This window comes from Lolium perenne, chromosome 1 (genome assembly GCF_019359855.2).
Source record: "Lolium perenne isolate Kyuss_39 chromosome 1, Kyuss_2.0, whole genome shotgun sequence".
NCBI classification, from domain to species: domain Eukaryota; kingdom Viridiplantae; phylum Streptophyta; class Magnoliopsida; order Poales; family Poaceae; genus Lolium; species Lolium perenne.
Genome location: NC_067244.2, coordinates 261,437,732 through 261,455,481, shown reverse-complemented (window position 1 = coordinate 261,455,481; position 17,750 = coordinate 261,437,732). Strand labels below are relative to the sequence as shown.

Here is a 17,750-nt window from a genome sequence, read left to right as displayed (position 1 = left end):
GTTACTAGCAGTGATCGGTGCGGCGGCACGTCGCGCAATATGGTGGATGATTGGTTGTTGTGCAGGCAGTAGAAGAAATAAGCTAGTTGTACTAATATTGCTCAGATCTGGTTACACACTTCATGGGTCAAATACATTTGTGGGGAAATGTTTATCCCGTGGTTTACATGCCGGTTTGCAACTGAGAGGGAATTGAGAGCCTGCTGGGTTAGGTAGCGGGAGCAGACCGACAACCTGATATCTATGTCATGTTCACAGCAAAAAAAAAATCAACAAACAACCACCGTTTAGAGAGCTGGATGATCGAAAAATAGATAGAAAGGCAAAAAGTGTTGTATGGCTGGTAAGATGCAGGCTCGGCGTGCCTTGTTATCATATAAAATTTCATTATAAGGCACTGTTACATAGAGGGAGAGGAACTGGGCCGTCTACTGACTTTCACAAATTCCTTTGTGTATGCCTTCTTAAAAGAAAATATCCAATACATTGCACCTGTTAAATATTATTAGGTTGTTGATTTATGTTTAGTCCCCAATCTATGTCATGCTCATAGCAAATATTTCCCTAATCCACCGATACAATGACTGCCTGGCAGTCAATTTGTATATAGTGATCATAAAGTAAAATGCACTCTAGTGATGTATACGTGTAGAAAAGATAACTATTTTGACTAAACGGCGTATGTAAACATATGAGTCGATTCAGTACCAAGATTAAAGGATTGAGGCAAATCTTTTGATACAAATATCAGTTTTATGCCAAATAGCAACAACGATGACTATATGAAAATGAAAAGTTTCAGGAGCCTAAATATGATAATAATGTACTGAAGATCAAGTTAATATGGAGCAAATTTATGCTTCTGGTCTCATACACTGTTCTACTCTCTACAATGGCATCTCCAAAAGATGACAAAATGATTTTTAGACGTTCATTTTAATTAGACTTTTCTAGATCTCCACCTATATATCCTTATGTATAGGGACATGGTTTACGATTTAAATTTATCAGCATGGAAAACAACAAATGTCTCTAAAATTTCTATGACATCCTACAATTTTAACTGTCATTGAGTACATGATAAAATATTATTTATAATAAATGAAAGCCAAGCTTGAACCCCAAAACCACCACTATCAGCAACACATCTTGTAGTAATACCCCATGGCGATGAGAATGCATAGAAAGAAGGAAAGGTAACTTACCAAATAGAGAAAACCTAAAAGTAATGGATCATGTCCCTGTTGTCCATGCAAATAGGGTGCAACAATGGGATCGAATTGAGGATCATTAGGTAACAATTAGAAATAAAGGTAAAAACCCCGTGGCTCCAAAAAGCCAAACAGAGTTTTGATATCAATTAGTTTTGATCTCACTTCCATGTCTTCTACACTGCAAAGTTAGCTTCCAACACTAAAGATAAAACCACTCATGTACGTTGTTGAGATAACAGAAAATGAACTAAATATCATAGAAGTTAACAATCGAGAAAATATATGAAGAGTCCAATTTGCTAATGTAAAAGACTCTCTGCTACATGTTAGCAAAATAAATAAATAAAGGAAAAGCAACGACGCATCGCCGTAAGGCGATCCCGGGTGGACCGACCCATTTGTTCACTCGCTCAAAAAGAAGTAGTACCATATTTTTTTTAAGTTTTTATAACATCCGAGCTCTAGCCTACCGGGGTTGCAACTCAGGTCCACTACGTCCGAGACCCAAGTTCGAACCATAGGGACCACTATTTGCAACCATTTTTTTCTGAATCTGAACAGAAAATACATTTTGAGCAAATTTGAATTTTAACAAAATTTTGAATGTGCGCAAAATTAGATTTTGAGCAAATTTAAATTAAACAAAATTTTGAGTCTGAGCAAAATTTGAATTTGAGAAAAAATTGACTTTTAGCAAGTTTTAAACCTTAGCAAAAAATTGATTTTGAGCAAAGTTTGACTATGAGCAAATTTAAAAAAAATCCAAATCCTAACAAATTTTGAACTCGAAAAAGAATTAAATATGAACAATTTTAAATTTGAACACACTTTTAGTTTAAAACATTTCTAATGAACTTTTCAAAAAAGGGACGAAAAAACCGAATAGACAAAACCATGATTAAGCGGATTAGAACCATCTAGAATATTCTCAAAACTGGTAAAAAACTGTACAGTAGCGGGCCGCGGCCCAAAATGTTTCCCTCCCGAACGATGCATATTAGCGCGGGCAAATGAGCGATGAATAACTCTCAGAAAAAGAGAGCGATGAATAGGGATCCTCCGTACCAAAGCGGGCCTGAAAAAACCCAGTGGGTTAGCCTCGCGTTGGGTCATCCGCAAGCCCGCGTTAGACACGTACACGTACGTACAGCAGAGTCCGATCCAAGTCAAAATAGCCTAGCTAGCTAGCCGGTGATTACAAAAAAAGAAACCGTATCCCGCACAAAATTCCCGGATGGGAAAACCTATCCGTCTCGGTTAATTTCAGTTTGAATCCCATCGAGCGATTCGGTCCTCCACCTCGAATCCCAACAGAAACCCTAGCTAGCAATCATATCCAGCGCCGCCGTCGGAGTGCATGCTGTCGACCCGGAGGGCTTCTTCGCGCCGCCGCACTCGCCTCGACTTCGATCACACCCCACGTGGTGTATCAGACTTTAAACACGTGTTGCCGCCGACATGTTGTCAAGATTATGCAAGGTCGCCTGCGGCGTCTCGCCGTCCTCGACAACAGCGATGACCACCACAGACGATGGCATACACGACGGCAAGCCGCGGTCGAATGGGCTAAGCTCGCCGCTGCTGTCCCCCGAACTGCCGAGATCGCATCCTTCCGTCGTCACGTTCTCGCGGGAGGAAGATAACGACGACGACGCTGCGGCAGCGCTGCCGTGCCTGGCGTTCGGGTCGGAGGACGGCTACATGGCCTTCTCCCTCGGCGATGGCCGCATGCGTGGCGACGTGGCTATGCGGCTGGCGCGCGGCCGCCGGCACGTGCCGTCACCACACGGAGGCAAGGTGTTCGCGACGGACATGCACGGCCGGTACCCGTGCCATCTCGTCGACCCGTTCACCGGCGAGGTGACGCCGCTCCCGGACCTGCCCATCCCGTTCTCCGAGGAGTCGCCGATGCGCGACGATCCCGAGCCCCCTCGGTTTCGACTCTCCACGGAGGACGGGTTCGCGTGGGACTGGTCCCCGCGCGGCGTCATGGTGGCGCGTGGCGACACGGCGTTCTTCTGCGGGACAGGTGGCGGCGAGTGGACGCCGGTGCACCGGTCGAGGCACGGCTCGTCCATGACCATCAACTACCGCGCCGGCTTCTTCTTCGTGCTCGATCTGGGCACGCTGCGCACCGCGGTCTTCGACTCTGAGACCCTGGGCCGCTCCACGGAGATCGACCCGCCGCCCCGTCTCGGCGACATCACGTGGGCGTTGCTGGTGGCCTCCACCGACGACGTGCTGCTGCTGGTGCGGCGCCGCTCGAGAAGAGGGTACTGCGACGTCGACGAGACATTTTTCCAGACGTACCGCGCGCCGCACAGGGGGCAGTTGCCGGACACGGCTATCAGATGGGAGCCAGTGACGGACATCGGCGACCGTGTGGTGTTCGTCGACTCCGCGCACGGCTTCACCGTCCGCGCCGGCGAAGGCGCTATGAGGAACTGCGTGTATAGGGCCAGGGTCGTCGAGCTGGAGAAGGAGGACCGGTCTCGGCGTGACGGCGCGGCGCTCGAGGTCGTCGTGTCTCCGTTGAGCGACCTGAGGAAGACCAAGGTGGTGGAGGGAAGCGAGGTGCTAAGACGCTGCAAGGTTCAGCAGACGATATGGGGAGGAGGGTACTGGATCAAGTGCAACCACGGATAGTCGCCATCGTCGAAGTACTATATATATATGTTCACTGGAGAAATCATGCGTTGAAAAGATTTATTGTTGGTATATCAACCATCGTCCGCTCGACCTAAAATATAGTAGTCGTGCGGCATTAAAGCATTGTCGAATGGATGCTGAAGAATTGCTAGCGTGTTCTGTTCTTTGCTGTAGTAGCATTGGACTAAGTTTCAGACAATGCCTAGGACTTTAGTAGTTCAACTGTTTCTACTCCAGGGATGTGGGTTTTTGCCCAATCTCGGTAACTTGTATAATGACGTCGTCAACTTTTTTTGTAAGATCGCAATAATTTTACCATCTGTTGCACAATTTTCGTGAAATACTTGCATCCAGAACAAGTACTTGATTGAGCTTTTGAACCCTGCTAGACATATTCTGCTGGACAATGATATGGCCTGATGGGGATCGAACAAATATGCAAGAAATCATGTTCATCCGCCTCTCAAAACACTCAAAGTTATCAGTTGATCGTGAAAGTGTTTCAAGCAACAATCAACCGACTGATATAAAGAGATTGATAGTCCAGGTATTCGTGAAAAATGTGAGAAGACCAACCTCACCAGACGTTGGTGTACTATGTCGACTTAACACATGACGACGAGTGCTGATCATATGCATTCTTCAGGGATGTGAGGTTTTGTGCTCAATCTCGGTAAAATGTATCATCATTTCGTCAACTTTTATGTAATGCTCCGACCGCAATAATTTTACACTGAAAATTTCACCATCTGTTGCACAACTTTCGTGAAATAAATGCATAGAACAAGCATCAAAACTTCAAAATAAGACATAAAACATGAGTAGATGTTTCATCCTATTTAAAATTTATACAAAATTTGTGCGATGCGAGCAAGTACTAGGTTGAGCTTTTAAACCCTGCTAGACATATGCTATTCCCATGTTGCAACTTCTGCTAGATATGGCCAGATGTGGGCATCGAACAAATATGCAAGAAATCATGTGCATCCTCCTCTTAAAACCACTCAATGCAATCAGTTGACCGTGAAATTGTTTGAATCAACAATCAACCGACCGATGACCTAACACCAAGGATGGCTCAAGATAGTTTTCTTTGATGACGGGAGAGTGTCAATAGAGTTAGTATTTGGTTGGCTGCATATAAGTACATTTATTCTCCATAACTTGCTCTTTATATTTCTAGGCATATTAGTACATTGGAGTGTAATCAAGCAAAACTAATTCGCACGAGGTTTCTAGTGTACAAGACTATTAGATTTGGGGAAATTAGATAAATGCTAATGCATTTTTTCCACTTAAGAAGAATGTTATTACAAAATCATATCTTCAAAAAATACGACTATTAATTTTTTATACTTTGAAATATGTCATTGTCCATCATTTCTCTCATTTCTTGTTAATACATGTCCAATTTTTTTTGAATGGAATACATGTCCAAATTTTGCTTTGCATTTCTAGATTTAACTGAATTGTCCTTGCACTATCTTTCCAAAGACCTTGATCTATCCTCATTCGTCCCCATCTCTCCCGGTTCTCTAACTCGCCCAAAGCTCTTCCCGCATGCGCCACCAACATCGTCGGCGCTCACCCTCGCCTGGTTCCCTAATTTTGAAGTAGAAAAAATGTTTATCAAAATCTATCAACATGAGATGGAGTTTTTTATATCTCAACTCCAGTAAGGCAATGGTGAAAATATTTCATAATTTGGACCAACGTTTCTAAAGATAGTTTATTTTGAATCCGAAAACAAAATGCACGAACAAACATAGCACCCACCTTCTGCTCAAAAAAAAAAACATAGCACCCACCTGTGACGGAGGAAAAAATTAACCAAAACTCTACCACTTCGATAATTGTCAATTCTTTGCAGAAGTCAGATTTTTTTTACTACAAAGACTTCTTTTTGGGAATGCACTAGGTCCATAGACGCATGGCTGTTTGTTGACGAACGGCCCAATCTCCACGTGTATTTGGGCCTAACCAGGCCACATATAGAATGGGGCCGAAGCTCTCACTATTTTTGTCGTTTATAATCTAACGATGCTCCCGCTAAAAAAAAGGCTGAATGATGTTCATTAGTCTGAAGTATCCCGAAGCAGGCAAAATGGGCTATATTAAATCACAGGGCTTACAAGAAGGCCGTGATCCAGTTCCTGAGATAAAACCTCTTTGAACTGTTTTTGCTGCATTTATTTTGTGTGATGGGTCTGCGTAGTTTTGATTATGCAGCCCGACACAAAAATCGGATGACTGGATTAGACAACTGGAAAAAACGAAAACCTATTTTCTGTCCAGTTGCGGGGCAGATTAACGCCCGCCCGCGTGGGAGAGCGAGTGGGCCGCGACCCATCTTGTTCTGTTTTTCGTTTTTTCGTCGGTTCTTTTCTGGTTTGAATGGTTTTCGAATGTTTTTTTTGTTTTTCCTTTTCAGTTTTGAAAATATTTTTAAAATTTGAGCAAACTTCAAATTCGAACAAATTTCTAATTTGAACACATCTTGAATTGGAGAAATTTTAAATTTGAGAAAATTTTAAATTCAAACAAATTTCAAATTGGAGCAATTTTTTAATTAGAGCAAATTTTAAATTTGGGCAAATTTCAAATTTGAGCAATTTTGAAATTTGAACATATTTAACATTTGAACAAATTTCAAATTTGAACTTTTTTAAACTTTGAACGGTTTTTATAATCTGCAAGGTTTCAAATCTGAAATTTTAAAGAAAATACTAAAAAATGGCAGAAGAACCTTTTCTTGTGCGACTGGGTTGGCCCAACACGGACGGGCGAGAGGGAACCTGCACGCAGGCAGGCGGGGTATAGGTACACCCAGACAGCTACGACCAATCGTCCAATCCTTCTTTCACTAAATGAGCTTCCGGCTCAACCATGCCACAACTCCATCCACCTAAATACCAACATATTTCACACATGCAAGAACACCAAGTGTAACACACTACACATTAACTAATGCCCGCACATACGTAACATTCTTCGGTTGTTCGTATATCATAGGACATGTATAAGACTAGCCACAATGGGAGTATCATAAGTAGTATCATGCATGCCATGTTGGCAAAAATCTGATGTGGCACACCAATTAATGAGGTGAGAGATGAGAGTGGTATCATGATATGATACAGTATCATAGCACGTAAAACTAGAAAACTTAATGGCAAACACATCATGTACACACATTTGCATTGAGATTCTACAAAATATTAAATATAGTGATACTATGATACTATGTTATGATATTATGCATTGTGAGAGTAGTATCATAAACTAGTATCATGTGCATGATACTAGTGTATGATACTTCCCATTGTGACTAGTCTAAGGCCAGGTTGGTGCAGTGGTGCTACACTCGACGGCCAATTAACACAGAGCACACTGATCACACCCAAAGTGGCAGATTGCAAAAGCCATTTTCTGTTGGTAGTAGTATCCAGTACCCACTGACTGAACCCAAGGACGACCCTGGTGCCTAATAAAATGTTTCAGGATTCGCTCCGGGCTCCATAACATGATAAAACAAATGCAGAGATGAAGAACTAGGCTCAACTAAACTATGTGTTTTGGAATATCGGCACGCGGTAGCTAGGATGTTGACCCCGGCCTTGTTCCTGCCACGCAAGGAGAATCATTCCACAGATAATGGATTTGGAGAGAGGGAGGCAGGAGTAGTAGTGTAAGGCGATCGGATTAAAGAGGGGCCGAAAACATTTGTGGATAATATTCCATGGTAGTGGAGATGTAAAGAACAATGTAACTGTTGTGAAGGAACAAAGCGGACTACTAGAAAGGAAGAAGAGGTGCAAAGTGCTAAGAAACCTATGTGGAGCATTTTGATTGAAGAAATTAACAATGAACAATTAGGAATTCAGCTGGCAAGGATAAGGCTCTGCTTGTTTCCCTGTTACGTCCCGAGGCCACACTAAAACTCCGGGCATGCTCCGTAATATACCTGGCTCTGGAAAATATTTAAAATAACATTTCAAGCGGGCCTTAAAAGGTCTTTTCCCCTAACTAGAGTACTACTTGGAGCCACAGAAATTGCGTCAGAAAAAGGACCATTACCACGGCAATTAGTGTAAGCATGCAGCAAGGTGACCGACTGATTGGAAGCAGCTACTGTACATGTGCGATAGCTTGTTGAGTATCTAATGGAGGCTCTTGTTAGATTTTGTATGAAGAAGTGCTTTCCTATTTCCGTATGAAGTAGTTTGTCCATCACATATGATTACCGCACTTCATCTAATTGTCTATACTCTATCCGGAAGAGCGGAGAAATGCACACATTATCAAATCGTATGATCAGACTATTTGGTCGATCCAAACTGGAATGCAAGTCCATCATTAGAGAAGCCAAAAATAGACTAGAGAAAATAGGCTAGACATGACATGAGGAGAAGAACGGTTCAGACCCTCGTGGCAGGAAAACTCTTTTAGAGTCGGTTCATAGAGCTGGTTTTCCTAATTAAGTTTTGAGCCAATTCAAAACACGGTCCCATTTTCTTTCTAAAACAAAGAAATAACCGGTTGTAATAATATATTATCACAGAAGATTTTCGGTAGAAACTGAATCCAAAGATTTTAGAGGTTGTTTATATATTCATCTGGCTCGGATTTTTAAACTATTAGAGTTGGCTTATTTTATAAATTGAGTATGGATATGCTTGGAGTCGATTTCCTGTTTAAACTCACTCTGATATTAACACTTGTATGGATTTTTTTAATGAAAATTACTTGGGGCTCCTCCACCCACCCTGTACATGCAACTCTGTAGTTAATGTCGCCGATATGCCCAAGCTTCCATATCCACGCTAGCCACAATAAATCTGGTGGGTTCGGCACCAGAAAAGGGGGTCTGGACCTTTTTTTAGAATTTTGATGACATAATAAGAGAATATGAATGTGCATATATTAGAGAATCTCCAATGGCTCTCAACATATCGTACGAATTTCCTAAAATATTGTGGGAGATGTCTAGATTTTATTTCACGAACAAAATACCATGGTACTTCTCCCGGAGAATCAGCGGGAGTCTATGGTTACAGACATGTAGAAACACTAACTTTTTCATATTCTCCATTTTACTTGAAACATATATACAGACCGTAAATGATACACACCCATAATTCAAATATTACAACCACATATTTCAAGCATTAAATTGTTCAAACAAACCAAACTTATATAGTTTGAACACATAATCTAAATGACATAGTTCCATTGCACCGATCACATATCACGTAGTTCAAACACATGAACTTGGTTCGGATACAAACTAAATTAGATACATACATTATTGCTAGCGCATTCACCTACCCCCCCCCACACACACACACACTCACACACACACCCAAACTAGGTTCCGTATTGAGAAATCACCAGAGATGTGAATCCTTCCTCATCGTCCTCCATGGAACACTGACTCCTATTGATGAGAAAAGGCACAATTATAAAACAAATAACATGCATACAAACACACCATTTCATTCACGATTTCCTTCAAACAATAATGATTCAAACTTTTTTTTGTTGAATTTGTTACCAAAATTAAAAAGCTCTGGACCACAATGAGCTTTCCTTAATAATATGTCTTCACACTTTTTTCCAGCCCCACATGTTAGGATAAACTAATACATATTTTAGTTTTTACGATCCATTTCCATTAACCCCGGCAACATTGTCATTATAAATATACACTAACATACCTTAAACATCGATTGCTTCATTTAATCAATCTTGCATGTTCTTCACATTTCCTAGTGTCACTACTGAGTGCAACATTGATAACTGTTGATTGAACACACATGGTTATTCAATGGGATGTAAACTCTCTCCATCAATAAGGAATTCAACATTCAACCCTGTCTTCTAGGCATCCAGCTTAAGGCACCGACATCGATGTCACATAACACGGTAAATTACAAGTTTCAACTTGGACAGCTTTTAAATTACTTAGGTGTGAAACCATTGGGTTAACAATGTATTAGCCTTAATACATTTATTTCTTTATACGCGGGATGCCAAATGCAAGTTCACATTAACTATTGCACATATTTGTACTGAACTTATTTATTTAATTGTAATTGATATTATCACTTCATACACGTGATTTTGGTGACAATAGTTTTCAATGTATTATCCTAATATAATTTTCTAAGTATAATTTGGGCAGTTAATAATGTAATCATGTTCATATATATTCAAATGTATTTATATTATGCTTCTAAAAAATTTCATTATAAATGTATCCTATTATGCTATATCAGATTGTATCGTGTAAGAAAACCATGGGAAAATTTGCTTGAGAGTGCGTTTTCGTCTGTAAGTCGTTCTTGCGTAGATGACAACGCATTTAGCGCAGTAATCTTGTGCATGGTTAATATAGGTATATATGATGGTGGCACGAGATGGTTTGATGCCCCTCAAAAAGGATAAGCGCGAAGGCTGGTTTCCGACGTTCTAGTGTGATATATGGTAATATAAAAAATTTACTTTATCCCGAAATTTGTTATTTTGTGTTGTCTAAAATACAACATCTTTTTTTTGAGAAACTTCTGGCGTACATAGTATATGTGTTTATATGCGTGTATTTTTTTCTGGCTGTTTTTGATACTCAGAAATCCCCTATTTAATTTTCCAAAAACAGGAGCACTAGTGCTCAAGTTTGACTAGCATTTTTTGGTAGACTTTTTAAAAAAATGTAAATGCTTTGGGATTTTCGTTAATAGATGAGAAGATTTTAGAAAAATTGCCAAGGAAGTCTTAGGGCTCTTATCAAAACTCTACTATCTCATAATTAAATTTCTTAACAAAATTGCACCGGACAAGCACCAAGATCTTGTGTCTTCTTCGATCTTGCCGATGACCATGACTGCGGTAGAGTGGTGGTGTCAAAAGGCTCTAGCATTGTGCTTCTTTCAAATTTCCCATTAAATAAGCATGATCAAAGACCCGCAAATCTTTTCTATCTTCGCAGTCCCTAAACCAATACTTATCCACCAAATTTCAACGGATGGTTCATTGGTGCAAGACACCGGACGCCTATCATGGTTGCCACACCATGAGTTTGTTCTTATAACTGTACCGAACTGGTGTTGACGCTAAGCTAGTCGATCACCACCACCGACGATCCATTCCGTTTATCTATTAGTTCTGGCAAAAAATTATATGATTGCTTTGAAAAAACCTCAAGCAAAAGCAACACAAAGGTTGGAAGAGGCCGATGGAATGGAAACTAATGATCAATATTGATGCAGCTTTTGATGTAAACACTGGTAGGGATGCAACAGAAGTGGTCATGAGAGACTACATAAGACAGTGTTTAGCTGCAGCATAAAGATTTTTACCTCACATGGTAGATGCTCCTATAGCAGTATCCACTACCCACCGGCCGAAGTACTGAACCAACGGACACGGATGCATAAACTGCTTCAGAATTCGCTCTGGGCTCCATTGTTGGCATGATAAAAGAACAAACCAGACAAGAACTAAATACGTGTTTGGACTATGGGCATCAAAGGGTGGATATATTGACCCTGCTTTGCTTTTGTCTCTGCCACGCAAGGAGAATCATTCCATGGATAACGGATTGGGAGATAGAGGCGGCAACATTAATATGAAGGGCCGGAAACATTAGTGGATAATATTCCAAGGTAGTGGAGATGGAAAGAACAATATATATAATTGTGAAGGAACAAAGTGACTGAAAAAGGAGAAGACGTGCAAGTGTATAGAACCTTACGTGGAACATCTTAATTGAAAAAATGGGATGAAGTGTTTAATTACATTTTAGGAAAACATTATTAGCCGGCATGTATAAAGGCATATCCTTAGATACTTGGGGTCACTGAAATTGCTTAAGAAAATGACCATGACCACAACAAGTATAAGAATGCAACTATGTGAGTGACTAATGGTACTTACTTGATGACCGGTAGAATATCTAGTGGAAGAGCATGCTAGATTTTGTTGGAAGATAAATGTTTTAATCTCTATGAATAATGATTGAAGTAGTTTGCCCATCACCTTTGATTAGAGTACTTCGGCTGATTCTCAACCCGAATGGTAAGCAGCAATGGAGATATTATCGAAATCAGGGGCGGAGCTAGGCATGGTGCTACCAGTGCTGTAGCACCGGTCTAGCAACTTCCCTCCAATGAGCATCGATCAAATTTCAAGGCTACAAACATGAAAATGATAGGTAACTATCACCACTAAGTCAGTTTTAGCACGAGCCTTGGGTTGTCTCCTTCTCCGCCCTGATAGAAGTATTCAATTTGACTACTCCATCCACACCGCTATGGAAGACCTCTAGCCATTTTTCTTATTCTGAATTCTGAAATGCTTGATAAATCTCACAACATGAGAAATCTTTATATTTATTCTCAATGCTTTTTTTAAAAAAGAAGGATAACCAGGCATATGCACTCGTAGATGCACATGGCATTCTGTTATAAAAAAGTACTTTGTTATCAGCACTATAGAAATATCAACACACATGTAATATAAAAACATAATGTTTGACGATTCTAACACTACAAACTTTACATTCTAGATGTTTATTTTTTTAAATAAATATTTGGTCAAACTTTGCAAAGTTTGGCTTTAACTAAAACTAGGACGCGGAGTAATTGTGAACAAGTTAGTAATTGTAGGATACACTCTACTAACTAGAATGGTAGAATTAGTCCACTCTATTTCGAGCGTAAAGTCACATAGTCGCATGATGAAATTGTGATTCTAACAACTTATTGCATGGCACAATATTCTACTAGGTTGCATTTCGAGATGGTTCCTCGTGATGCTAAAAAGTAAGTTTTTGCCCTAAAGTGGGGCAATTTTTCTTTTTATATGTTTATTAACTTGGGGTACGTTAAGAGTTCAGTGTTAAGTAAGAAAAGTCTCTCGGTACATTGTAGCAATCATTTTCCGTTTATATTCATTTAGTTTTGTTATAGAAAGCAACCTATTGCAAATACAAAGTCTTATAGTTGTCTAATCAAACAATAATATTAACTTGTTGCGGATGTATCTGTATTACATCACAATATGATTTCCTTCGGGGTAGAACAATACTATTTTTTAGGAGAATATGATTTTATTTAAAAATTAAATAATGGTGCAATTACATTCGAATCAATAGGTTTTTATTATGTTTTGTTTTGAAACAAACATCTTGTGGAGTATTGAACCACAAATGAATAGCATTATCTACTATTTTGAGTATAAGGTTCTAATTCTTATGTCACAAAGTGGTAATTTGTAATAGGAAAATGAGGAAAATGAATACTCAGATGTGTCACATTATGTTGTATCTAAACTAGGCCACCAGGAAAAAGCAACAATGAGACTGAATGAGTTTGTTCTAATTGCAATTCTGCAGCTATAAAATATGTCGATAGTGATTTTTGTTGTCACTTATTTTTTTGAAAAGAAAAAATGGTACTAGATGATGTAGGGACAACAGACCATGGCCTTGATGATGCAAATGAGGTGCCCATCTGTGATGAATACCTGTGGAAGGGCCACACGGTAGAGGTTCCGTGGGTGCACAATGCCAAGAATGAGACAAAATTTAGAAAGGGAAAGATTGTATGTTGCAAATGATTCCAACATGAAGGAAGCATGAACACACATTGATGCATTGTTTGTAAGGATTGAGTCTTCACACCATATTAGAGTTATTATATCTTACTCTTCCAATACTATTCGAACAATCATATCAAATGTTGTAGATGTATGTGTATTACATCACAATATGATTTCCTTCAAGATAAAGGAAAACTATACATCAGGACATATGTGTTTATTAAAAATTCAAATAAAGGTGCACGCAAATTTTATGCAATATGTTGTCTTATATTTTGTTTTGAAACAAACATCTTATAGAGTACTGACCCAGAAATGACTAGCATTATCTACTATTTTGTGTATAAAGTTGTACCTCTTATGTCGCAAAGTGGTGTTAGTTGGAAAACGAGGGAAATGAATACTCATCTTTGTCACATTAGCATGTTCTAATTGTGATTGGTGTAGCCATACAAGCTATCGATAGTGATTGTTATTGTCACCGATTCTACCGAAAAAATGATGCTCATTGTTGTAGAGGCATTAAGCCATGGCAGTGATGATGCAGATGAGGTGCCCTAAATCGTGGAGCAACATAACTTCTCATTATCGATTTTTTTCCGATGAAGACCCGCGGACGGGCCGCAAGGTAGAGGTGCCGTGGGAGCATACTTCTAAGAATAAGACAAAATTTAGAAAGGGGCAAGCTTGTATGTTGCAAACGATGCCGACATGAAGGACAGAAGGAAGCATGAACACACATTGAGACATTATTTGTAAGGACTCAATCTTCAGACTACATTAAAGTTATTATTTCTTAATCTTTCTATATTCGTAATATATTCTCATTGTTGACAATAGCCGAAGTGTAATCAATGGTGAGTCAAGTCCATGTCCATTTTTGTGACTTTTTTTTGTCTCATCTAAGTATTTGATGCCTTTTGGAACAACTTGCGAATGTTGTGATGGTGATACAATACACACATTTGTCCATGCATAAGCTTTGGGAGCCCGGTGTCTTTGTGTGGATCAATGATTGCTAAATAATTGAATGGAGCCCTATGTAAAATCCGGATGTTCAATTCAAGGTGCAGTACAAGTCTCATCTCTGATATGATCAATCTATCCTTTCAGCTTGCCGGAACCAAGTGAGGTCCATGACCTAGACATATGCTAACATTTTGGCCATTAACCATTTACATGAACAAGCCCTAGCAAGGTAGGATCTCAACACGCATTGCATTATAACAACACAGAGAAATACAAATCACCAGCACTGATAGTGAGGAAGGTTGAAGAAATACTGATCCTTTGGCGATGGAGCTTAGGTTTTAACCGGTCATGGTACCTCCCATTTTCTTCATTGGCTGGCTGGCCGGTCATTTTCTCTTGCAGTTGTCGTAGGTTTCTCCTGTCGTGACTTCGCGAGACACCAAACCAACAGGGGCCTAGCTGGGGAAAACATATGGCATGAGAATGTCTAAAAAGAGCCAAAATCATCATGATCATCACTCTAATATCCGCAATGATGGGGGTTAGGAGGGGAGAGATGGATCAGCTCCTCCAAGATGCACTACTTGAAGTAAGAAAATCACTGATCAATATTGTATGGATGCAGGATCAAGGCTAAAGCAAAGGTATTTTACAAGCAGCTCTCCTCCTGCCTAGAGAAAATATATTTCGCTCTCTTTTACTATCGTTACAAGTAGCGGAACAAGGTCCTAGGCTGCAATGCTAGTAAAAGGGCCATACTACTAACGTGTTGAGACCTCTAAAGAAAAAAAGAAAGAAAGAAAAACTCGAATGAACCAAGTACAAAGCGTGTATCTATCTGAATTAGTACACAATCCACAAACGGTCTGCCATAGGTCAGTAAGCAGAAATTAGTTTAATTCGTATTTTTTCATGTGTTCCAAGCGGTTCCCTAGTTGCGTGTGACCATCTCGCTTGCCAATACTTGCGTGGGTAGGGGAACACAAAGAAAATAGCACCATGAGAGATTACAACACAATACACACCGGCTGGAAATCGTGAATCCGGGATTAAGGATTTCCGCAGAAGCCACGGGGCACCCAAGATTAGTTTTTTGGCTGGGAATTATTAGTGATAAGACCAGGTATTTAGAAAGGTGCTCTAACTGAGAGCAAGTGGGCTCAGTAAAGCAAATAAGAGAGGGATAGTTAGTGAGGGTTTTTTTTTAGCTGCGGCATCATATTCTAATTCGGTTCCTTGGAATTGGAAGGCACGTATCCGTTTCTGAACATGCTTTCATTTGTGGCTGAATTTTCTGGGCAGGCAGGCAGATAATTCGATTTGAGTTGCAAAAGTGTTACTGGGACACCACGGAGCCTGGAGCTAGGAATCAGTTGGTGCTGTACTTAAAGCCGGTAGAATACAATCTGGAACTGGAACTGGAACTGGAACTATCCGCGTATTTTTCTCCAGTTGCTTGTTCCCCGTCTATTTATGAGAAAGTTTTGGTTAAGTAAGGTTAATTTTAATTAAACTTCGCAGAGCGCCTGTAGCTCAGTGGATAGAGCGTCCGTTTCCTAAGCGGAAGGCCGTAGGTTCGACCCCTACCTGGCGCGACGTCTTTTTAGATGTTTTTTTTCCTTCAAAAGTACCCGTAAACACAGTATGATCGGAGATCGGTTATAACTCACAAGTTCCTGTTTTTGAGGCCACTCAAAAAAGTTGTTACTCCTATTAGAATGTTAAGCAAAAGTTGCATCAATTTAGGCAAAGCTAAGTTCTAGTCGTCCATGAAAAGCACACGAAAACTAGCCTGAAGAATCGGAAGCTCAATTGGATCAATGTGGTTGGAGGAGGCGATCCCAGGGCTAGTCTACACATCTCTCGCCTTGTTAATTGCAGCAGGATCAGAATAGTTCAATCATCGCCTCCTTTTGAAATTCAGAGCCACGAGTACGCGAGCAACTGATCACCTGGAGCTTCCGCACATTGGCTACACGAAGCTGTGCCTTGACGAAAGACCACTAGCCAGTCACCACGTACGGTCCCATGGATCACTCTACATATATACAGTTTAATCATGTTTATCTATCATGGACAGCAAAGTTAATCTTCCCGGCGGGTAGCTGCCTGGCTGCGACGAGCGGCGCCACCATGCTGTCTCCCCACCAAATCCCCTCTTTTTGTTAACATATGTAGATCATGTTAAGAAATGTAGAGTAGTACGTGGGCGTGTGTGGCGCCACGAGAAGTTTGTTAATTTACTGCTTTGCATCCGATCATAATAATTAACTCGCATTATGCCCAGCCCCTGCAAACCGGCAACCTCACAAGCACATGGGTGAGCCGTAGACGAAGACGACCCGGCGCATAATTAACAGTCCTCCTAAGCCTTTCAGCCAAGCTAGCTTCCTAGCCTTTGCTTTTGTTAGCCATTAGGCACAATAAAAATTGTTCGATGGTTCGATCCATGTTCCTTTTGTTGTTTGCACTGAAAAGAAAAGAGAGAAAATTTCATGGGAATTTTCTTTCGTGTGCGTAGTGGTAATGACATTGAGGGGCATGTGCATTGCGTGATTTTTTTAAAGGGTAAGTCCTTGAAGGGTATGTAATTTGAGGGCAACTTTTAAAACAAGTGCCTCTAAGAAAACGAGAATTACAATATGGTCTAGTTTATTTTGCACCAAGCACCCTATAGGGATCAAAGAAACGGGATCGAGTCTAAGGTCGTCACTGATGAATAGTGGCCTCTAGGCACGGTAGTCCTTGCCTCCGCTGGCCGAGGATACCACCACTTGGGGAAGCATGAGCACTTGTCGCCACGTCGAAGCCAGCAAAGGTCATCCGAGAGGGAGTAGAGTCGTGCTACCGCAACCAATGAACCACGACAAATGCCTTATTGATGGATTGGTTCGCCGTCTCTCCTACCGCAACTGACTCACCAAGGGAGGTCCGTGATGAGATAAAAAGAAGAAGAAGAAGCCAACAGGCAAGACCGACCAATGAAGAAGCATCCAGCAAGAACCGCGACAAATGCCTTATTGGCAGATTGGTTTTCCATCTCTCCCGCCGCATCCGACTCACCAAGGGAGGCCGACGATTAGATAAAAAGAAGAAGAAGCCAATTACAGATCCCGCCTGAGGTATCTCATATTTTCTTCACGGCATGACACCGCACTATGGCATTAAGCCAAACCCTAACCTACATCGACCATTACTATGTACGTGAGTACATCTACTCCGGCGTCTCTCCTTTCCCACCTTTGACCTACTATTCCGGCGGGAGGAGCTCAGGGTCGACTTGGCCACTCTAGAGCAATTTCTTCAAGGTGGGAG

General features: G+C 40.8%; 1 protein-coding gene and 1 non-coding gene across 2 annotated transcripts; both read left to right on the top strand.

The window, feature by feature from the left end:
- The first annotated feature begins 2,672 nt into the window (after positions 1-2,672).
- Positions 2,673-3,860, top strand: LOC127340122 (uncharacterized). Its single transcript, XM_051365903.1, has one exon. It carries the CDS (start codon positions 2,673-2,675, stop codon positions 3,858-3,860), a length of 1,188 nt encoding a protein of 395 aa, XP_051221863.1.
- A 12,097-nt stretch (positions 3,861-15,957) lies between these two features.
- TRNAR-CCU (transfer RNA arginine (anticodon CCU)) lies at positions 15,958-16,030 on the top strand. The gene has a single exon. It is a non-coding gene; the product is annotated as a tRNA-Arg (tRNA).
- Positions 16,031-17,750: the final 1,720 nt, after the last annotated feature.

Bases quoted from the DNA above. Each gene is read 5' to 3' on its own strand.
- LOC127340122 (XM_051365903.1), top strand. From the start codon at position 2,673: ATGTTGTCAAGATTATGCAAGGTCGCCTGCGGCGTCTCGCCGTCCTCG.